General features: G+C 28.9%; 1 protein-coding gene across 12 annotated transcripts in view; it reads right to left on the bottom strand.

The window, feature by feature from the left end:
- The window catches only part of LOC111415282 (uncharacterized), a 210,467-nt gene that overhangs the window by 54,657 nt on the left and 138,268 nt on the right, over positions 1 to 17,542 (bottom strand). For 9 of the 12 annotated variants that reach the window (XM_071201013.1, XM_071201002.1, XM_071201009.1 and 6 more), the window contains one exon: positions 12,822 to 13,015. In XM_071201013.1, coding sequence (XP_071057114.1) covers positions 12,822 to 13,015 — 194 coding nt within the window. The remainder of the gene's footprint in view (positions 1 to 12,821; positions 13,016 to 17,542) is intronic. The other 3 variants (XM_071201007.1, XM_071201008.1, XM_071201011.1) reach the window with 1 other exon arrangement.

Raw genomic sequence — 17,542 nt, 5'->3', positions numbered from 1 at the left:
AAAGAAGTTTTAATATAAAAGTTGTGGCAAATTATATTCTTAACAATATTGCTCTTTTAGAGTTTTGCTCTAAAATGCATAAAAATCGAGAAAAATGCCAAAAAGGGAAAATTAGACGAAATCGTGGTTTTGTCTTAATATTGGTAGAGTGAGGGATATGGAACGTTTTAGAAAAAAAGTTTTAATATAAAAGTTGTAGCAAATTATATTGTTAACAAAATTGCTCTCTTAGACTTTTGCTGTAAAATGCATAAAAATCGAGAAAAATGCCAAAAAGTGAAAATTAGATGAAATCGTGGTTTTGTCTTTATGTTGGTAGAGTGCGGGATATGGAACGTTTTAGAAAAGAAGTTTTAATATAAAAGTTGTGGCAAATTATATTCTTAACAATATTGCTCTTTTAGAGTTTTGCTCTAAAATGCATAAAAATCGAGAAAAATGCCAAAAAGGGAAAATTAGACGAAATCGTGGTTTTGTCTTAATATTGGTAGAGTGAGGGATATGGAACGTTTTAGAAAAAAAGTTTTAATATAAAAGTTGTAGCAAATTATATTGTTAACAAAATTGCTCTCTTAGACTTTTGCTGTAAAATGCATAAAAATCGAGAAAAATGCCAAAAAGTGAAAATTAGATGAAATCGTGGTTTTGTCTTTATGTTGGTAGAGTGCAGGATATGGAACGTTTTAGAAAAAAAGTTTTAATACAAAAATTGTAGCAAATTATATTCTTAACAAAATTGCTCTCTTAGACTTTTGCACTAAAATGCATAAAAATCGAGGAAAATGATAAAAAGTGAAAATTAGATGAAATCGTGGTTTTGTCTTAATGTTGGTAGAGTGCGGGATTCGGAACGTTTTAGAAAAAAAGTTTTAATATAAAAGTTGTGGCAAATTATATTCTTGACAATATTGCTCTCTTAGACTTTTGCTATAAAATGCATAAAAATCGAGGAAAATGATAAAAAGTGAAAATTAGATGAAATCGTGGTTTTGTCTTAATGTTGGTAGAGTGCAGGATATGGAACGTTTTAGAAAAAAAGTTTTAATATAAAAGTTGTAGCAAATTATATTCTTAACAATATTGCTCTTTTAGACTATTGCTCTAAAATGCATAAAAATCGAGAAAAATGCCAAAAAGTGAATATTAGATGAAATCGTTGTTTTCTCTTTATGTTGGTAGAGTGCAGGATATGGAACGTTTTAGAAAAAAAGTTTTAATACAAAAATTGTAGCAAATTATATTCTTAACAAAATTGCTCTCTTAGACTTTTGCACTAAAATGCATAAAAATCGAGGAAAATGATAAAAAGTGAAAATTAGATGAAATCGTGGTTTTGTCTTAATGTTGGTAGAGTGCGGGATTCGGAACGTTTTAGAAAAAAAGTTTTAATATAAAAGTTGTGGCAAATTATATTCTTGACAATATTGCTCTCTTAGACTTTTGCTATAAAATGCATAACAATCGAGGAAAATGATAAAAAGTGAAAATTAGATGAAATCGTGGTTTTGTCTTAATGTTGGTAGAGTGCAGGATATGGAACGTTTTAGAAAAAAAGTTTTAATATAAAAATTGTAGCAAATTATATTCTTAACAAAATTGCTCTCTTAGACTTTTGCACTAAAATGCATAAAAATCGAGGAAAATGATAAAAAGTGAAAATTAGATGAAATCGTGGTTTTGTCTTTATGTTGGTAGAGTGCGGGATATGGAACGTTTTAGAAAAAAAGTTTTAATATAAAAGTTGTGGCAAATTATATTCTTAACAATATTGCTCTTTTAGAGTTTTGCTCTAAAATGCATAAAAATCGAGAAAAATGCCAAAAAGTGAAAATTAGATGAAATCGTTGTTTTCTCTTTATGTTGGTAGAGTGCGGGATATGGAACGTTTTAGAAAAAAAGTTTTAATATAAAAGTTATAGCAAATTATATTCTTGACAATATTGCTCTTTTAGACTTTTGCTCTAAAATGCATAAAATTCGAGAAAAATGCCAAAAAGTGAATATTAGATGAAATCGTTGTTTTCTCTTTATGTTGGTAGAGTGCCTATCACGTCGAAGCGCTCTTTTTCTTCTTTTTTCCAATAATAATAATAATATACAGTGTGTTAATTATTTATCGTACTCGACGTCATCATTGCAAGTATGCAACCAATAACACAGTGCAATACGCATCATACGCAAATCGCGTAGTGCAATAAAAATACTGTGATATTGGTTGCATACTTACAATGATGACGTCGGGTACGATAATTAATTAACACACTGTATATATTTATTTATATATTATAACGATATATACGTTTTAAAGAGGACTTGCGCGAATTTTTGTAATTGCATTAATGAAAAACATTAATAATTTTAGCAGCATTAACGGTGTATAACGTCGAAAATAAACATAAATTTATCCGGGATCCTGTCGTTGGGCGAAACGAGTAGAAACGCGCTCGCTGCCACTGGAAATAAATATATAATGGCCGAATATAATGCATACTAATGCACTGGGGGGGTTCGCTTTGCCACCCTCCCCCTGCCAAGCCCCAGCGTCACCGCTGTCCCACCCTCCACCAACGTCCGGGACGGGGTGGCCAAAAAAATGTTGTATGTGCATAGGAAATAACCGAACTACGAGTGCGTCAATACACACGCGGGCCGAGGGGGTCAGTGGCGTGGCGGTGGCGCGTATTCCAGGGGTTGGGGATAGAAAAGGGGGACGCAGTGCGAACGCTGTGCGTTTGTGTACGTATTGATCGGGAATAGTTACTATTTGAATTGATTTAAATTGTATTCGGGGGGTGAAAAAAATTTTAATAAAAATTGAACTTTCATAAATAAATAAATAAAGAAATAACAGAAATAAGAAACAGAATTAGTTGGAACCGGGAGGGATGTTTTTAGATTTTAAAAGGGGTTACTAAAAAACAATTTGAAATCGTTCTCGGAGTAATTTTCGCGGAGGGCGAAAACGAGAAGTCGAGAAGAAGTCGCCCCTCGATTAGTTACTAAAAATTAACAAACCTTTTAGCAGGAATACACCTTGTTTTTAATTTACCCCCTCGGTCCGAAGTTAGAAGTCGCAGCAAAAAACACCTCGGAGAAGAAAATTTCGTAATTAGCATGTATTCTTTACGAATCACATTTTTAACTTCGCCAATGGGGTAAAAACGGGAAAAAATGTTCCATCCACCAATACAAATCTGTGGGAATCTTCCCCAACCAACTGGGAGCGTGGGATTTTTTCCCTCAGATCCAGGAAAAAATTCCACATACGTCGGTGGGAAAGTCCCACCCTTCTCCGCGTGGTTGAGTGGGGAAAAAGAATCCGAGGGGGTTGGAAACGAGAAGGCGAGGGTGTAACCGATTTTTTCCCGGGTTTTAAAGCCTCGCAAACGACGGGCTAAGGGCGTGGCTGGAAGAAAAAAATCCACCACTCGGGAAAAATCCGGTTCGCGGATGGTCAGAGGGTTAAAATAAGGGTGGGAGAAACCCTCCTTTTTACCTCAAACTCACAAAAAAAAATTCCAGTCTAAAAACTTACAATTTATTGAGCAACTTTTCGTCTAAGAAAGAACAAGAAAAAGAAGGGTCATGATTTGACCCAGAAAACGAAAGGGTTGAATCATCCCCTAAGATATAACCCCTTCCCGCATAAAATGTGTGTTAGTAAGACCCCTCCGATTTGATTTTAGGGTCATTCTAAATTTAATTCGGGATGATTCGATTTAAAAATTAAAAAAAACAATTTTTAATTATGGTTTATTAAGTTCCTCGCGTTTTTATTCGCGTACCATCGGAATAATAGTTAATGATACCTTATAACATCCGCTTTTTTCCATCTTCCTCGTGAATTATTCAAAGTAATTGCGGTATCATTAAGTTACGTTCGATCCAATGAAAATATCAACATTTTTCACCTATATCTATGGGAATCGGTATGATTTAGAAAAAAAGTTTTAATATAAAAGTTGTGGCAAATTATGTTCTTAACAATATTGCTCTTTTCGAGTTTTGCTCCAAAATGCATCAAAATCGAGAAAAATGCTAAAATGTTAAAATTAGATGAAATCGTGGTTTTGCCTTAATGTTGGTAGAGTTTCGGGATGAGGTACGTTTTAGAAAAAAAGTTTTAATATAAAAGTTGTGGCAAATAATATTCTTAACAATATTGCTCTTTTAGAGTTTTGCTCTAAAATGCATAAAAATCGAGAAAAATGATAAAAAGTGAAAATCAGATGAAATCGTGGTTATGCCTTAATGTTGGTAGAGTTCGGGATGAGGTACATTTTGGAAAAAAAGTTTTAATATAAAAGTTGTGGCAAATTATGTTCTTAACAATATTGCTCTTTTCAAGTTTTGCTCTAAAATGCATCAAAATCGAGAAAAATGCTAAAATGTGAAAATTAGATGAAATCGTGGTTTTGCCTTAATGTTGGTAGAGTTCGGGATGAGGTACGTTTTAGAAAAAAAGTTTTAATATAAAAGTTATGGCAAATTATATTCTTAACAATATTGCTCTTTTAGACTTTTGCTCTAAAATGCATCAAAATCGAGAAAAATGCCAAAAAGTGAAAATTAGATTAAATCGTGATTTTCTCTTATTGTTGATAGAGTGCAGGATATGGAACGTTTTAGAAAAAAAGTTTTAATATAAAAGTTGTGGCAAATTATATTCTTAACAATATTGCTCTTTTAGAGTTTTGCTCTAAAATGCATAAAAATCGAGAAAAATGCCAAAAAGTGAAAATTAGATGAAATCGTGGTTTTGTCTTAATGTTGGTAGAGTGCGGGATATGGAACGTTTTAGAAAAAAAGTTTTAATATAAAAGTTGTGCCAAATTATATTCTTAACAAAATTGCTCTCTTAGACTTTTGCTCTAAAATGCGTAAAAATCGAGGAAAATGATAAAAAGTGAAAATTAGATGACATCGTGGTTTTGTCTTAACGTGGGTAGAGTGCGGGATATGGAACATTTTAGAAAAAAAGTTTTAATATAAAAGTTGTGGCAAATTATATTCTTAACAATATTGCTCTCTTAGACTTTTGCTCTAATATGCATAAAAATCGAGGAAAATGATAAAAAGTGAAAATTAGATGAAATCATGGTTTTGTCTTAATGTTGGTAGAGTGCGAGATATGGAACGTTTTAGAAAAAAAGTTTTAATATAAAAGTTGTGCCAAATTATATTCTTAACAAAATTGCTCTCTTAGACTTTTGCTCTAAAATGCGTAAAAATCGAGGAAAATGATAAAAAGTGAAAATTAGATGAAATCGTGGTTTTGTCTTAATGTTTGGAGGAGTTCGGAAGGAGGAATGTTTTAGAAAAAAAGTTTTAATATAACAGTTGTGGCAAATTATATTCTTAACAATATTGCTCTCTTAGACTTTTGCTCTAATATGCATAAAAATCGAGGAAAATGATAAAAAGTGAAAATTAGATGAAATCATGGTTTTGTCTTAATGTTGGTAGAGTGCGAGATATGGAACGTTTTAGAAAAAAAGTTTTAATATAAAAGTTGTGCCAAATTATATTCTTAACAAAATTGCTCTCTTAGACTTTTGCTCTAAAATGCGTAAAAATCGAGAAAAATGCCAAAAAGTGAAAATTAGATGAAATCGTGGTTTTGTCTTAATGTTGGTAGAGTGCGGGATATGGAACGTTTTAGAAAAAAAGTTTTAATATAAAAGTTGTGCCAAATTATATTCTTAACAAAATTGCTCTCTTAGACTTTTGCTCTAAAATGCGTAAAAATCGAGGAAAATGATAAAAAGTGAAAATTAGATGAAATCGTGGTTTTGTCTTAATGTTGGTAGAGTTCGGAAGGAGGAATGTTTTAGAAAAAAAGTTTTAATATAAAAGTTGTGGCAAATTACACTCTTAACAATATTGCTCTTTTAGACTTTTACTCTCAAATGCGTAAAAATCGAGAAAAATGCGAAAATTAGATGAAATCGTACTTTTGACTTAATGTTGGTAGAGTGCGGGATATGGAACGTTTTAGAAAAAAAGTTTTAATATAAAAGTTGTGGCAAATTATATTCTTAACAATATTGCTCTCTTAGACTTTTGCTCTAAAATGCATAAAAATTGAGAAAAATGCGAAAAAATGAAAATTAGATGAAATCGTGGTTTTGCCTTAATGTTGGTAGAGTTTCGGGATGAGGTACGTTTTAGAAAAAAAGTTTTAATATAAAAGTTGTGGCAAATTATATTCTCAACAATATTGCTCTCTTAGACTTTTGCTCTAAACTGCATAAAAATCGAGGAAAATGCCAAAAAGTGAAAATTAGATTAAATCGTGGTTTTGTCTTAATGTTGGTAGAGTGCGGGATATGGAACGTTTTAGAAAAAAAGTTTTAATATACAAGTTGTGGGAAATTATGTTTTTAACAATATTGCTGTTTTCGAGTTTTGCTCTAAAATACATAAAAATCGAGAAAAATGCTAAAATGTGAAAATTAGATGAAATCGTGGTTTTGCCTTAATGTTGGTAGAGTTCGGGATGAGGTACGTTTTAGAAAAAAAGTTTTAATATAAAAGTTGTGGCAAATTATATTCTTAACAATATTGCTCTCTTAGACTTTTGCTCTAAAATGCATAAAAATTGAGAAAAATGCCAAAAAGTTAAAGTTAGATGAAATCGTGGTTTTCTCTTAATGTTGGTAAAGTGCAGGATATGGAACGTTTTAGAAAAAAAGTTTTAATATAAAAGTTGTGGCAAATTATATTGTTAACAACATTGCTCTCTTAGACTTTTGCTCTAAAATGCATAAAAATTGAGAAAAATGCGAAAAAGTTAAAGATAGATGAAATTTTGGTTTTGTCTTAATGTAGGTAGAACGCGAGATGAGGAACGTTTTAGAAAAAAAGTTTTAATATAAAAGTTGTAGCAAATTATATTCTTAACAATATTGCTCTCTTAGACTTTTGCTCTCAAAAATAGATAAAAATTAGTTTTTCACCATATAACTTAAATTTATCTTGATTAATTTCCGGTCAACAAATTTCGTTCTTGCAGAACTTGGAAAAACAAACCGCAAAGTTTCGGATGGAAAAAAGCCAAAGTTTTCCCTCACCCCGATGCGAACCTCTCCACCTGTGTCTCTCAACCCCTTTTCAACACCACCCCATCCGATTTCTTCCCCTCTTTTATAATTCTTTTGAAAAGAATCCCGGATTAAAAATACTTATGGAATAATTATTACGATTTCTCATCTTCTCATTTATTTTTAACTTAACCCTTAATATTGTTATTCCACACGCTAAGGTCGTGTCATCGTTTTTCGCCGCGTTGTCTCTGCTTCCGGGGCATCAAAAACTTTATACGTTCCACTTTAATTTTCAATTCGTCTTCATTTTTTTTCCTTCCCTTTTTTGGTCGTGCCGCTTTGTACAAACGGTGAATCAAGTGAACAAAGGGTTTTATACAAGAAGGAATGAATGCCGATGATCATGCGATCATTTTTAATGCGTCCCGCTCACGCATATGTTTTATATATCAACCGGAAAAGGGTTAAAGAAAAAAATTCATCTTCTTTTTGCGTTCGTTTTTCTATTTTCGCGATCAATTAGAAAAGCACTTAGTTGGAAAAAGATGAAATTAAAAAAAGCTTCATCTCGGTCGACATTTCCACCCCCAACCCCCACGACTCTTTCTCAAGCCACCCCCCAACGAAACGAAAGGGGTCGAAAGGAGATCGAAAAGGGCGCAGGTGTCCGAGGCTTCTTCTTCACTCGGCCAGAGATTAATCCGAAAAAGTAATACTTTTCCAGTCAGAAAGAGGTTGTTATTTATACCCTCGTTTTCCTGGTGGCGGTGGCGGCTGCGGTTAAAAAGGGGGTGGGAAACGATTTTAAAGCTTAGCGAGATTTTCACGATTTTGCACCTGATTACACCTTAAAATATCTTTACATTTCTAAGCTATTATAAGAAAGCGGATTTGAGCAAAACCAAAAATATTAATTAATGATATTATATCACTCTATAATCAGCATTAATTAAGCTTTCTTTTGAGATATATCATTTTAAAATATTTGAATTTATTTAGAAGATATCAAACGATGAAGCAAATGTTGATTTGATCATTTTAACCCATCACATATATCATATTAAAAAGAATAATAAAAATTCCTTTGAAAGATATCATATCATTTTAGCATCCTTATTAAATAGGCTTTCATTTGAGATATGGCACATCAAAATATCTTAATTAATATAGATAGCGTCGAAGAGCAAATATTAGGTTGATTTTGGCAATTTTAATCTATTACAAAAAAGCGGATTTGAGCAAAACCAAAAATTTTAATTAATGATATTATATCACGTTTGAATCCCTATTAATTAAGCTTTCTTTTGACATATATCATTTTAAAATGTTTAAATTTACTCAGATGATATCGAAAGATGAAACAAAGGTTTATTTGCTCATTTTAACCTATCACATATATCATATAATGAGAGATAATAGAAATTCATTTGAAGCATATCATATCATTTTAGAATCCTTATTAAATAGACTTTCATTTGAGATATGGCACATTAAAATATCTTAATTAATATAGATGGCGTCGAAGAGCAAAAATTAGGTTGATTTTGGCAATTTTAATCTATTACAAAAAAACGGATTTGAGCAAAACCAAAAATTTTAATTAATGATATTATATCACGTTAGAATCCTTATTAATTAAGCTTTCTTTTGACATATATCATTTTAAAATGTTTAAATTTACTCAGATGATATCGAAAAATGAAACAAAGAATGATTTGATCGTGTTAACCCATCACATATATCATATAATGAGAGATAAAATAAATTCATTTGAAACATATCATATAATTTTAGAATCCTTATTAAATAGGCTTTCATTTGAGATATGGCACATTAAAATATCCTAATTAATATAGATGGCGTCGAAGACCAAAAATTAGGTTGATTTTGGCAATTTTAACCTATTACAAAAAAGCGGATTTAAGCAAAACCACAAATTTTAATTAATGATATCATATCACGCTGGAATCTCAATTAAATAAGCTTTCTTTTGACATATATCATTTTAAAATGTTTAAATTTACTCAGACGATATCGAAAGATGAACCAAAGAATGATTTGATCATTTTAACCTATCACATATATCATATAATGAGAGATAATAGAAATTCATTTGAAACATATCATAACGTTTTAGAATCCTTATTAAATAGGTTTCCATTTGAGATATGGCACATTAAAATATCTTAATTAATATAGATGGCCTCGAAGAGCAAAAATTAGGTTTTATTTTGGCAATTTTAACCTATTACAAAAAAGTGGGTTTAAGCAAAACCAAAAATTTTAATTAATGATATTATATCACGTTAGCATCCCTATTAATTAAGCTTTCTTTTGACATATATCATTTTAAAATGTTTAAATTTACTCAGACGATATCGAAAGATGAAACAAAGGATGATTTGCTCATTTTAACCTATCACATATATCATATAATGAGAGATAATAGAAATTCATTTGAAACATATCATATCATTTTAGAATCCTTATTAAATAGGCTTTCATTTGAGATATGGCACATTAAAATATCATAATTAATATAGATGGCGTCGAAGAGCAAAAATTAGGTTGATTTTGGCAATTTTAACCTATTACAAAAAAGCGGGTTTAAGCAAAACCACAAATTTTAATTAATGATATTATATCACGTTAGAATTCCTATTAATTAAGCTTTCTTTTGACATATATCATTTTCAAATGTTTAAATTTACTCAGATGATATCGAAAGATGAAACAAAGGTTTATTTGCTCATTTTAACCTATCACATATATCATATAATGAGAGATAATAGAAATTCATTTGAAGCATATCATATCATTTTAGAATCCTTATTAAATAGGCTTTTATTTGAGATATGGGACATTAAAATATCTTAATTAATATAGATGGCGTCGAAGAGCAAAAATTAGGTTGATTTTGGCAATTTTAACCTATTACAAAAAAGCGGATTTAAGCAAAACCACAAATTTTAATTAATGATATTATATCACGTCGGAATTCCTATTAATTAAGCTTTCTTTTGATATATATCATTTTAAAATGTTTAAATTTACTCAGACGATATCGAAAGATGAAACAAAGGATGATTTGATCATTTTAACCTATCACATATATCATATACTGAGAGATAACAGAAATTCATTTGAAACATATCACATCATTTTAGAATCCTTATTAAATAGGCTTTCATTTGAGATATGGTACATTAAAATATCTTAATTAATATAGATGGCGTCGAAGAGCAAAAATTAGGTTGATTTTAGCAATTTTAACCTATTACAAAAAATCGGATTTAAGCAAAACCAGAAATTTTAATTAGTGATATCATATCACGTTGGAATCTCAATTAAATAAGCTTTCTTTTGACATATATCATTTTAAAATGTTTAAATTTACTCAGACGATATCGAAAGATGGAACAAAGGATGATTTGATCATTGTAACCTATCACATATCTCATATAATGAGAGATAATAGCAATTCATTTGAAACATATCATATCGTTTTAGAATCCTTATTAAATAGGCTTTCATTTGAGATATGGCACATTAAAATATCTTAATTAATATAGATGGCGTCGAAGAGCAAAAATTAGGTCGATTTTGACAATTTTAACCTATTACTAAAAAGCGGATTTAAGCAAAACCACAAATTTTCATTAATGATATTATACCACTTTAGAATCCCTATTAATTAAGCTTTCTTTTGACATATATCATTTTAAAATGTTTAAATTTACTCAGATGATATCGAAAAATGAAACATAGAATGATTTGATCGTGTTAACCCATCACATATATCATATAATGAGAGATAACATAAATTCATTTGAAACATATCATATAATTTTAGAATCCTTATTAAATAGGCTTACATTTGAGATATGGCACATTAAAATATCCTAATTAATATAGATGACGTCGAAGAGCAAAAATTAGGTTGATTTTGGCAATTTTAACCTATTACATAAAAGCGGATTTAAGCAAAACCACAAATTTTAATTAATGATATCATATCACGCTGGAATCTCAATTAAATAAGCTTTCTTTTGACATATATCATTTTAAAATGTTTAAATTTACTCAGACGATATCGAAAGATGAACCAAAGAATGATTTGATCATTTTAACCTATCACATATATCATATAATGAGAGATAATAGAAATTCATTTGAAACATATCATATCGTTTTAGAATCCTTATTAAATAGGTTTCCATTTGAGATATGGCACATTAAAATATCTTAATTAATATAGATGGCCTCGAAGAGCAAAAATTAGGTTGATTTTGGCAATTTTAACCTATTACAAAAAAGCGGATTTAATCAAAACCACAAATTTTAATTAATGATATTATATCACGTTGGAATTCCTATTAATTAAGCTTTCTTTTGATATATATCATTTTAAAATGTTTAAATTTACTAAGACAATATCGAAAGATGAACCAAAGAATGATTTGATCATTTTAACCTATCACATATATCATATAATGAGAGATAATAGAAATTCATTTGAAACATATCATATCGTTTTAGAATCCTTATTAAATAGGCTTCCATTTGAGATATGGCACATTAAAATATCTTAATTAATATAGATGGCCTCGAAGAGCAAAAATTAGGTTGATTTTGGCAATTTTAACCTATTACAAAAAAGCGGATTTAATCAAAACCACAAATTTTAATTAATGATATTATATCACGTTGGAATTCCTATTAATTAAGCTTTCTTTTGATATATATCATTTTAAAATGTTTAAATTTACTAAGACAATATCGAAAGATGAACCAAAGGATGATTTGATCATTTTAACCTATCACATATATCATATAATGAGAGATAATAGAAATTCATTTGAAACATATCATATAATTTTAGAATCCTTATTAAATAGGCTTTCATTTGAGATATGGCACATTAAAATATCCTAATTAATATAGATGGCGTCGAAGAGCAAAAATTAGGTTGATTTTGGCAATTTTAACCTATTACAAAAAAGCGGATTTAAGCAAAACCACAAATTTTAATTAATGATATTATATCACGTAGGAATTCCTATTAATTAAGCTTTCTTTTGATATATATCATTTTAAAATGTTTAAATTTACTCAGATGATATCGAAAGATGAAACAAAGGATGATTTGATCGTTTTAACCCATCACATATATCATATTATGAGGGATAACAAAAATGCTTTTGAAACATATCATATCATTTTAGGATCCTTATTAAATAGGCTATCATTTGAGATATGGGACATTATAATATCTAGATTTATATAGGTGGCGTCGAAATGAAAAAATTAGCTTGATTTTGTCAATTTTAATCAATCACGAAAAAGCGGATTTAAGCAAAACTAAAAATTTTAATCAATGATATCATATAGCGTTAGAATCCGCATTGATTAAGGTTTATTTTAAGATATATCACATTAATATACATAAATTTGTAAGGAAGTTATTACACATTGTAACAAGCTAAAATCTTGAAAAAAAACCTGAGTTTTTGTATACCAAAAAATAAGTTAATGAAAAAATCAAAAATAAAACAACCCTTAAGAAAACAAAATTGAAATCATAGAAAGAACTTGTAGAACTAAAATTTTTGTTTAAAGCAAATGTAAGTACTGAAAGAAATAATCAAAATTACATAATTATAATTACGTTTTTTTTTTAGATTGGTTAAAATTAAAAGCAGAACCAAAAACCCACCACAATCTTAAATAAATAATAATAAAACAAACCAAAAAGAGAACTCGTGTCGTACGTACATGGCTTACTTTGGACGTATGCGTGCGCAAACTTGACTCGGTGGCGAAACCTTTGCCGCAAATGTTGCAGTGAAACGGACGGTTTTTCGCCCTTTCCACTTGGGCGTCGTGATTCCTCAAATGCTGCTGAAGATTGGACAGTTGGATGAACGCTCGGCCGCAATCCGGAAGATGGCATTTGTAAGGTCTTTCACCTAAAAACGCAAAAATTAATTAATTAAGAATATATATTTTGGCGGAGGAGCCGGGAAGGAATAATTTAAAAAAAAATAACTTTCATTTAAAACGAAACGATTATTAAGTTAATTTTAAAGGGGATAGATTCGATTTGGATTCGATTCGACTTCGTTTTGAATTCGTTTTGACATCGTTTCGGTGTCTCCGCCATCATCAGGAGGATGACGATCGCGAAGAATGAAAAGGAAACGTAAAACATCACGTCGAATCTTGAAGGGTTTTAAATTTAAATTTTTTTTTGTTTTTTATTTCTTATTTCCTTTTTTTACGATCCCCACATCGTATGCAAATCAACATAACAGAAGCGGCGGCTACCGGTTATTCTTGTTGCTGTCGTCTTCTCTTCGGAACCCCATTTAAAAAAATGTTACACAGAAAAAAAAAACAAAGAAAAAGAGGAAGGGTTCAATAGTAATTTTAATTTCTCCTCGATTCCCATATGTTCAAGAAGACAACAACCGCTTATTTTTTTGTAGTCTTAATTTTTTTCTTAAACGGTGACCTCATTGTCTTTTTCGTTCCCCTCAAAACTGTTTAAGGAAGTAGTATTTAAAGTTTTAAAAAGACCGTTAGTAATTGGAATTAAAAATTATATATATATTTTTTTAATAAATAGGGTCAAAATTACCACAAAAATATTTTTTTTTAACAATTAATATATCTCCATAAAATCAAATTAGAATTTATTTGAAACTTTTTTTAGCTGTAAATGGGTAGTTTTTTTAACATAAATGTATAGGAAATTAAAAATCCTTTAAAATGAGCCCAAACTTGACCTATTTATCTTTAACCATTATCGAGATATATTAATTTTTTGAGAAAAAAGATGGCGATCATTTGACATATGACATTTGGCACTTTCTAACCTAACTTTTTTGTATTTTAATTGATATATATCAAGTTTGGTATCAAATTAAAGCATTTTTGATTCTTATTACGATCATTTAAATATTTATTAAAAAATCGTTATTTTTAATTTTGACATTTGACAGTTTCTAACCTAACTTTTTTATGTTTTCATTCAAATATATCAAGTGGTATGAAGATTGAACCCAAACTCGACCTATTTATCTCCAACCGTTATCGAGATATCTTAATTTTTACAAAAAAATGACAATTATTTGACATTTGACAGTTTATAACCTAACTTTTCTATTTTTTAACGTAAACATATCGTGTTTGGTATCAAATTAAAGCATTTTTGATTCTTATTATAATCATTCCAATATTAATCAAAAAATCATTATTTTTAATTTTGACATTTGACAGTTTTTAACCTAACTTTTTTATTCTCTAACCCAAATATATCATGTTTAGTATCAAATTAAAGTATTTTTGATTCTTATTATAATAATTTCAATATTTATCAAAAAATTATTATTTTTAATTTTGACATTTAACAGTTTCTAACCTAACTTTTTTATGTTTTGATTTAAGTATATCAAGTATGGTATCAAGATTGAACCCAAACTCGACCTATTTATCTCCAACCGTTATCGAGATATCTTAATTTGTACAAAAAAATGACAATTATTTGACATTTGACAGTTTATAACCTAATTTTTTTGTTTTTTAACGTAAACATATCGTGTTTGGTATCAAATTAAAACATTTTTGATTGCTATTAAGATCATTTAAGTATTTATCAAAAAATTATTATTTTTAATTTTGACATTTGACAGTTCCAACCTAACTTTTTCATTCTTTACCCCAATTATGTCATGTTTAGTGTCAAATTAAAGCAATTTTGATTCTTATTATGTGCATTTAAATATTTATCATTGTTTTTAGTTTTGACATTTGACAGTTTCTAACCTAACTTTTCCATTTTTGAATCCAAATATATCAAGTTTGGTATCAAATTAAAGCATTTTTGATTCTTATTAAGATCATTTAAATATTTATCAAAAAATCGTTATTTTTAATTTTGACATTTCACAGTTTCTAACCTAACCTTTCCATTTTTGAATGCAAATATATCAAGTTTGGTATCAAATTAAAGCATTTTTGATTCTTATTATGATCATTTAAACATTTATCAAAAAATCATTATTTTTAATTTTGACATTTGACAGTTCCAACCTAACTTTTTCATTCTTTACCCCAATTATGTCATGTTTAGTATCAAATTAAAGCAATTTTGATTCTTATTATGAGCATTTAAATATTTATCATTGTATTTAGTTTTGACATTTGACAGTTTCTAACCTAACTTTTCCATTTTTGAATCCAAATATATCAAGTTTGGTGTCAAATAAAAGCATGTTTGATTCTTATTAAGATCAATTCAATATTGATCCGAAAGTCGTAATATTTAATTTTGACATTTGACAGTTTCTAACCTAACTTTTCCGTTTTTGAATCCAAATATATCAAGTTTGGTGTCAAATAAAAGCATGTTTGATTCTTATTAAGATCAATTCAATATTTATCCAAAAATCGTAATATTTAATTTTGACATTTGACAGTTTCTAACCTAACTTTTCCATTTTTTAATCCAAATATATCAAGTTTAGTATCAAATTAAAGCATTTTTGATTCTTATTATGATCATTTAAGTATTTATCATAATTTTTATTTTTGATATTTAACACTTTCTAACCAAACTTTTTTATTTTTTAACGTAAACATATAGTGTTTGATATCAAATTAAAGCATTTTTGATTCTTATTAAAATAATTTCAATATTTATCAAAAAATCATTCTTTTTAATTTTGACATTTGACAGTTTCTAACCTAACTTTTTTATTTTTTAACTTAAATATATCATGTTTGGTATCAAATGAAAGCATTTTTGATTCTTATGAAGATTATTTAAATATTTATCAAAAAATTATTATTTGTAATTTTGACATTTGACAATTTTTGACTTAACTTTTTTATCTTTTAACTTAAATACGTCAAGTTTGGTGTCAAATTAAACGGTTTTAAGTTGTTATTAAGAAAATAAACTTATTTAACAATTTTTAACGAAAAATATAGATGATTTTTCAATTAATGAATCATAAAACGTAGTAAAAATCATAAAAATTACAATGAATGAAACGTAATCCTTTTTAAAAAACGATTCCGATAAAAAAGTCAAGATAGCCGCAAACGTGCTGCTCACGTGCACCGTTAACGAAATAATTACGCGCAGGGGGACGGAAATTGCAGCTTGTCGTACAAACTCCGGGAACGCCCATTGCCACAACTTCGTGGCTCCGCTTTCTTCCTCATTTTTACTTAAAGAAACATTTTTGAACTCTCTTTTTTTATTTAAGACTTTTTTTCCGATTTTTCCTCCGGGTGCAATCGAAGAACGCCATGTGGTAACTGTAGAGTCCGTTTGGGGGTTTTTTCGATTTTTTTCTTTTAGAATTAACAAACCCTTTCCGGAACGGCGTACACGCGCTCGCCACACACACAATTTAAACCGTGTATACGCCCACGAAAACGCGACATTGTTTCTCGAATCACCTGCTGCAATCGCCCCGACGATTACTCGGAGTCTTCTTACTCCTCAACTCCCCCTCAACGTTTGTTTAGACCGTTGCGAGGTGAAGATCTTTTTCGATAACGATTAAACTCGGGGCCCCGATCAACTACAACGCCACATGGCGTTTAAAACTCATCATCAGGATGTTCTTGGTTAGATTTTTTTTTCGTTTTCGTCGACGGGTTGTTAGCCAGATTTACAAATTGGGGGTGGAGACCTATAATTTTTTTCCGGGTGTCATAGCCGGAAACCGTTTGATTTTATCGAGATATATTAATTCTTAAAGGAAAAAAATTTTCATGTGGTAATTTTTAAAACCACAAACCCACTTATTACATTAACCTCTTTTTTGAGGGTTAAGCTTTCTCTTTCTGTCTTTATATATTATATAAATATATTAAGCACTTTTATTAACATTTTATATATTTATATATACATACATGAGTTTCTTAATAAGAATCAAAAATTCTTTAATTTGATACCAAACTTGATATATTTTGGTGAAAAAATAAATACGTTAAGGTAGAATCTGTGAAATGTCAAAATTAAAAATAATGATTTTTTGATAAATATTAAAATGATATCAATAAGAATCAAAAATGCTTTAATTTGATACCAAACACGATGTATTTAGGTTAGGAAATAAAGAAGTTAGGTTAGAAACTGAGAAATGTCAAAATTAAGAACAATGATTTGTTGATAAATATTGAAATGATCATAATAAGAATCAAAAATGCTTTAAATTGATACCAAATATGACATATTTGAGTTAAAAAATAAAAAGTTAGGTTAGAAACTGTCAAATGTCAAAATTAAAAATAAGGATTTTTTGATAAATATTAAAATAATCTCAATAAGAATCAAAAATGCTTTCATTTTTTACCAAACATGATATATTTGAGTTAAAAAATAAAAAGTTAGGTTAGAAACTGTCAAATATCAAAATTAAATATAATAATTTTTTGATAAATATTGAAATAATCATACTAATAAGATTCAAAAATGT

This window comes from Onthophagus taurus, unplaced genomic scaffold (assembly GCF_036711975.1).
Source record: "Onthophagus taurus isolate NC unplaced genomic scaffold, IU_Otau_3.0 ScKx7SY_15, whole genome shotgun sequence".
Lineage (NCBI taxonomy): Eukaryota > Metazoa > Arthropoda > Insecta > Coleoptera > Scarabaeidae > Onthophagus > Onthophagus taurus.
This window is presented reverse-complemented; position numbering and strand designations above follow the sequence as displayed.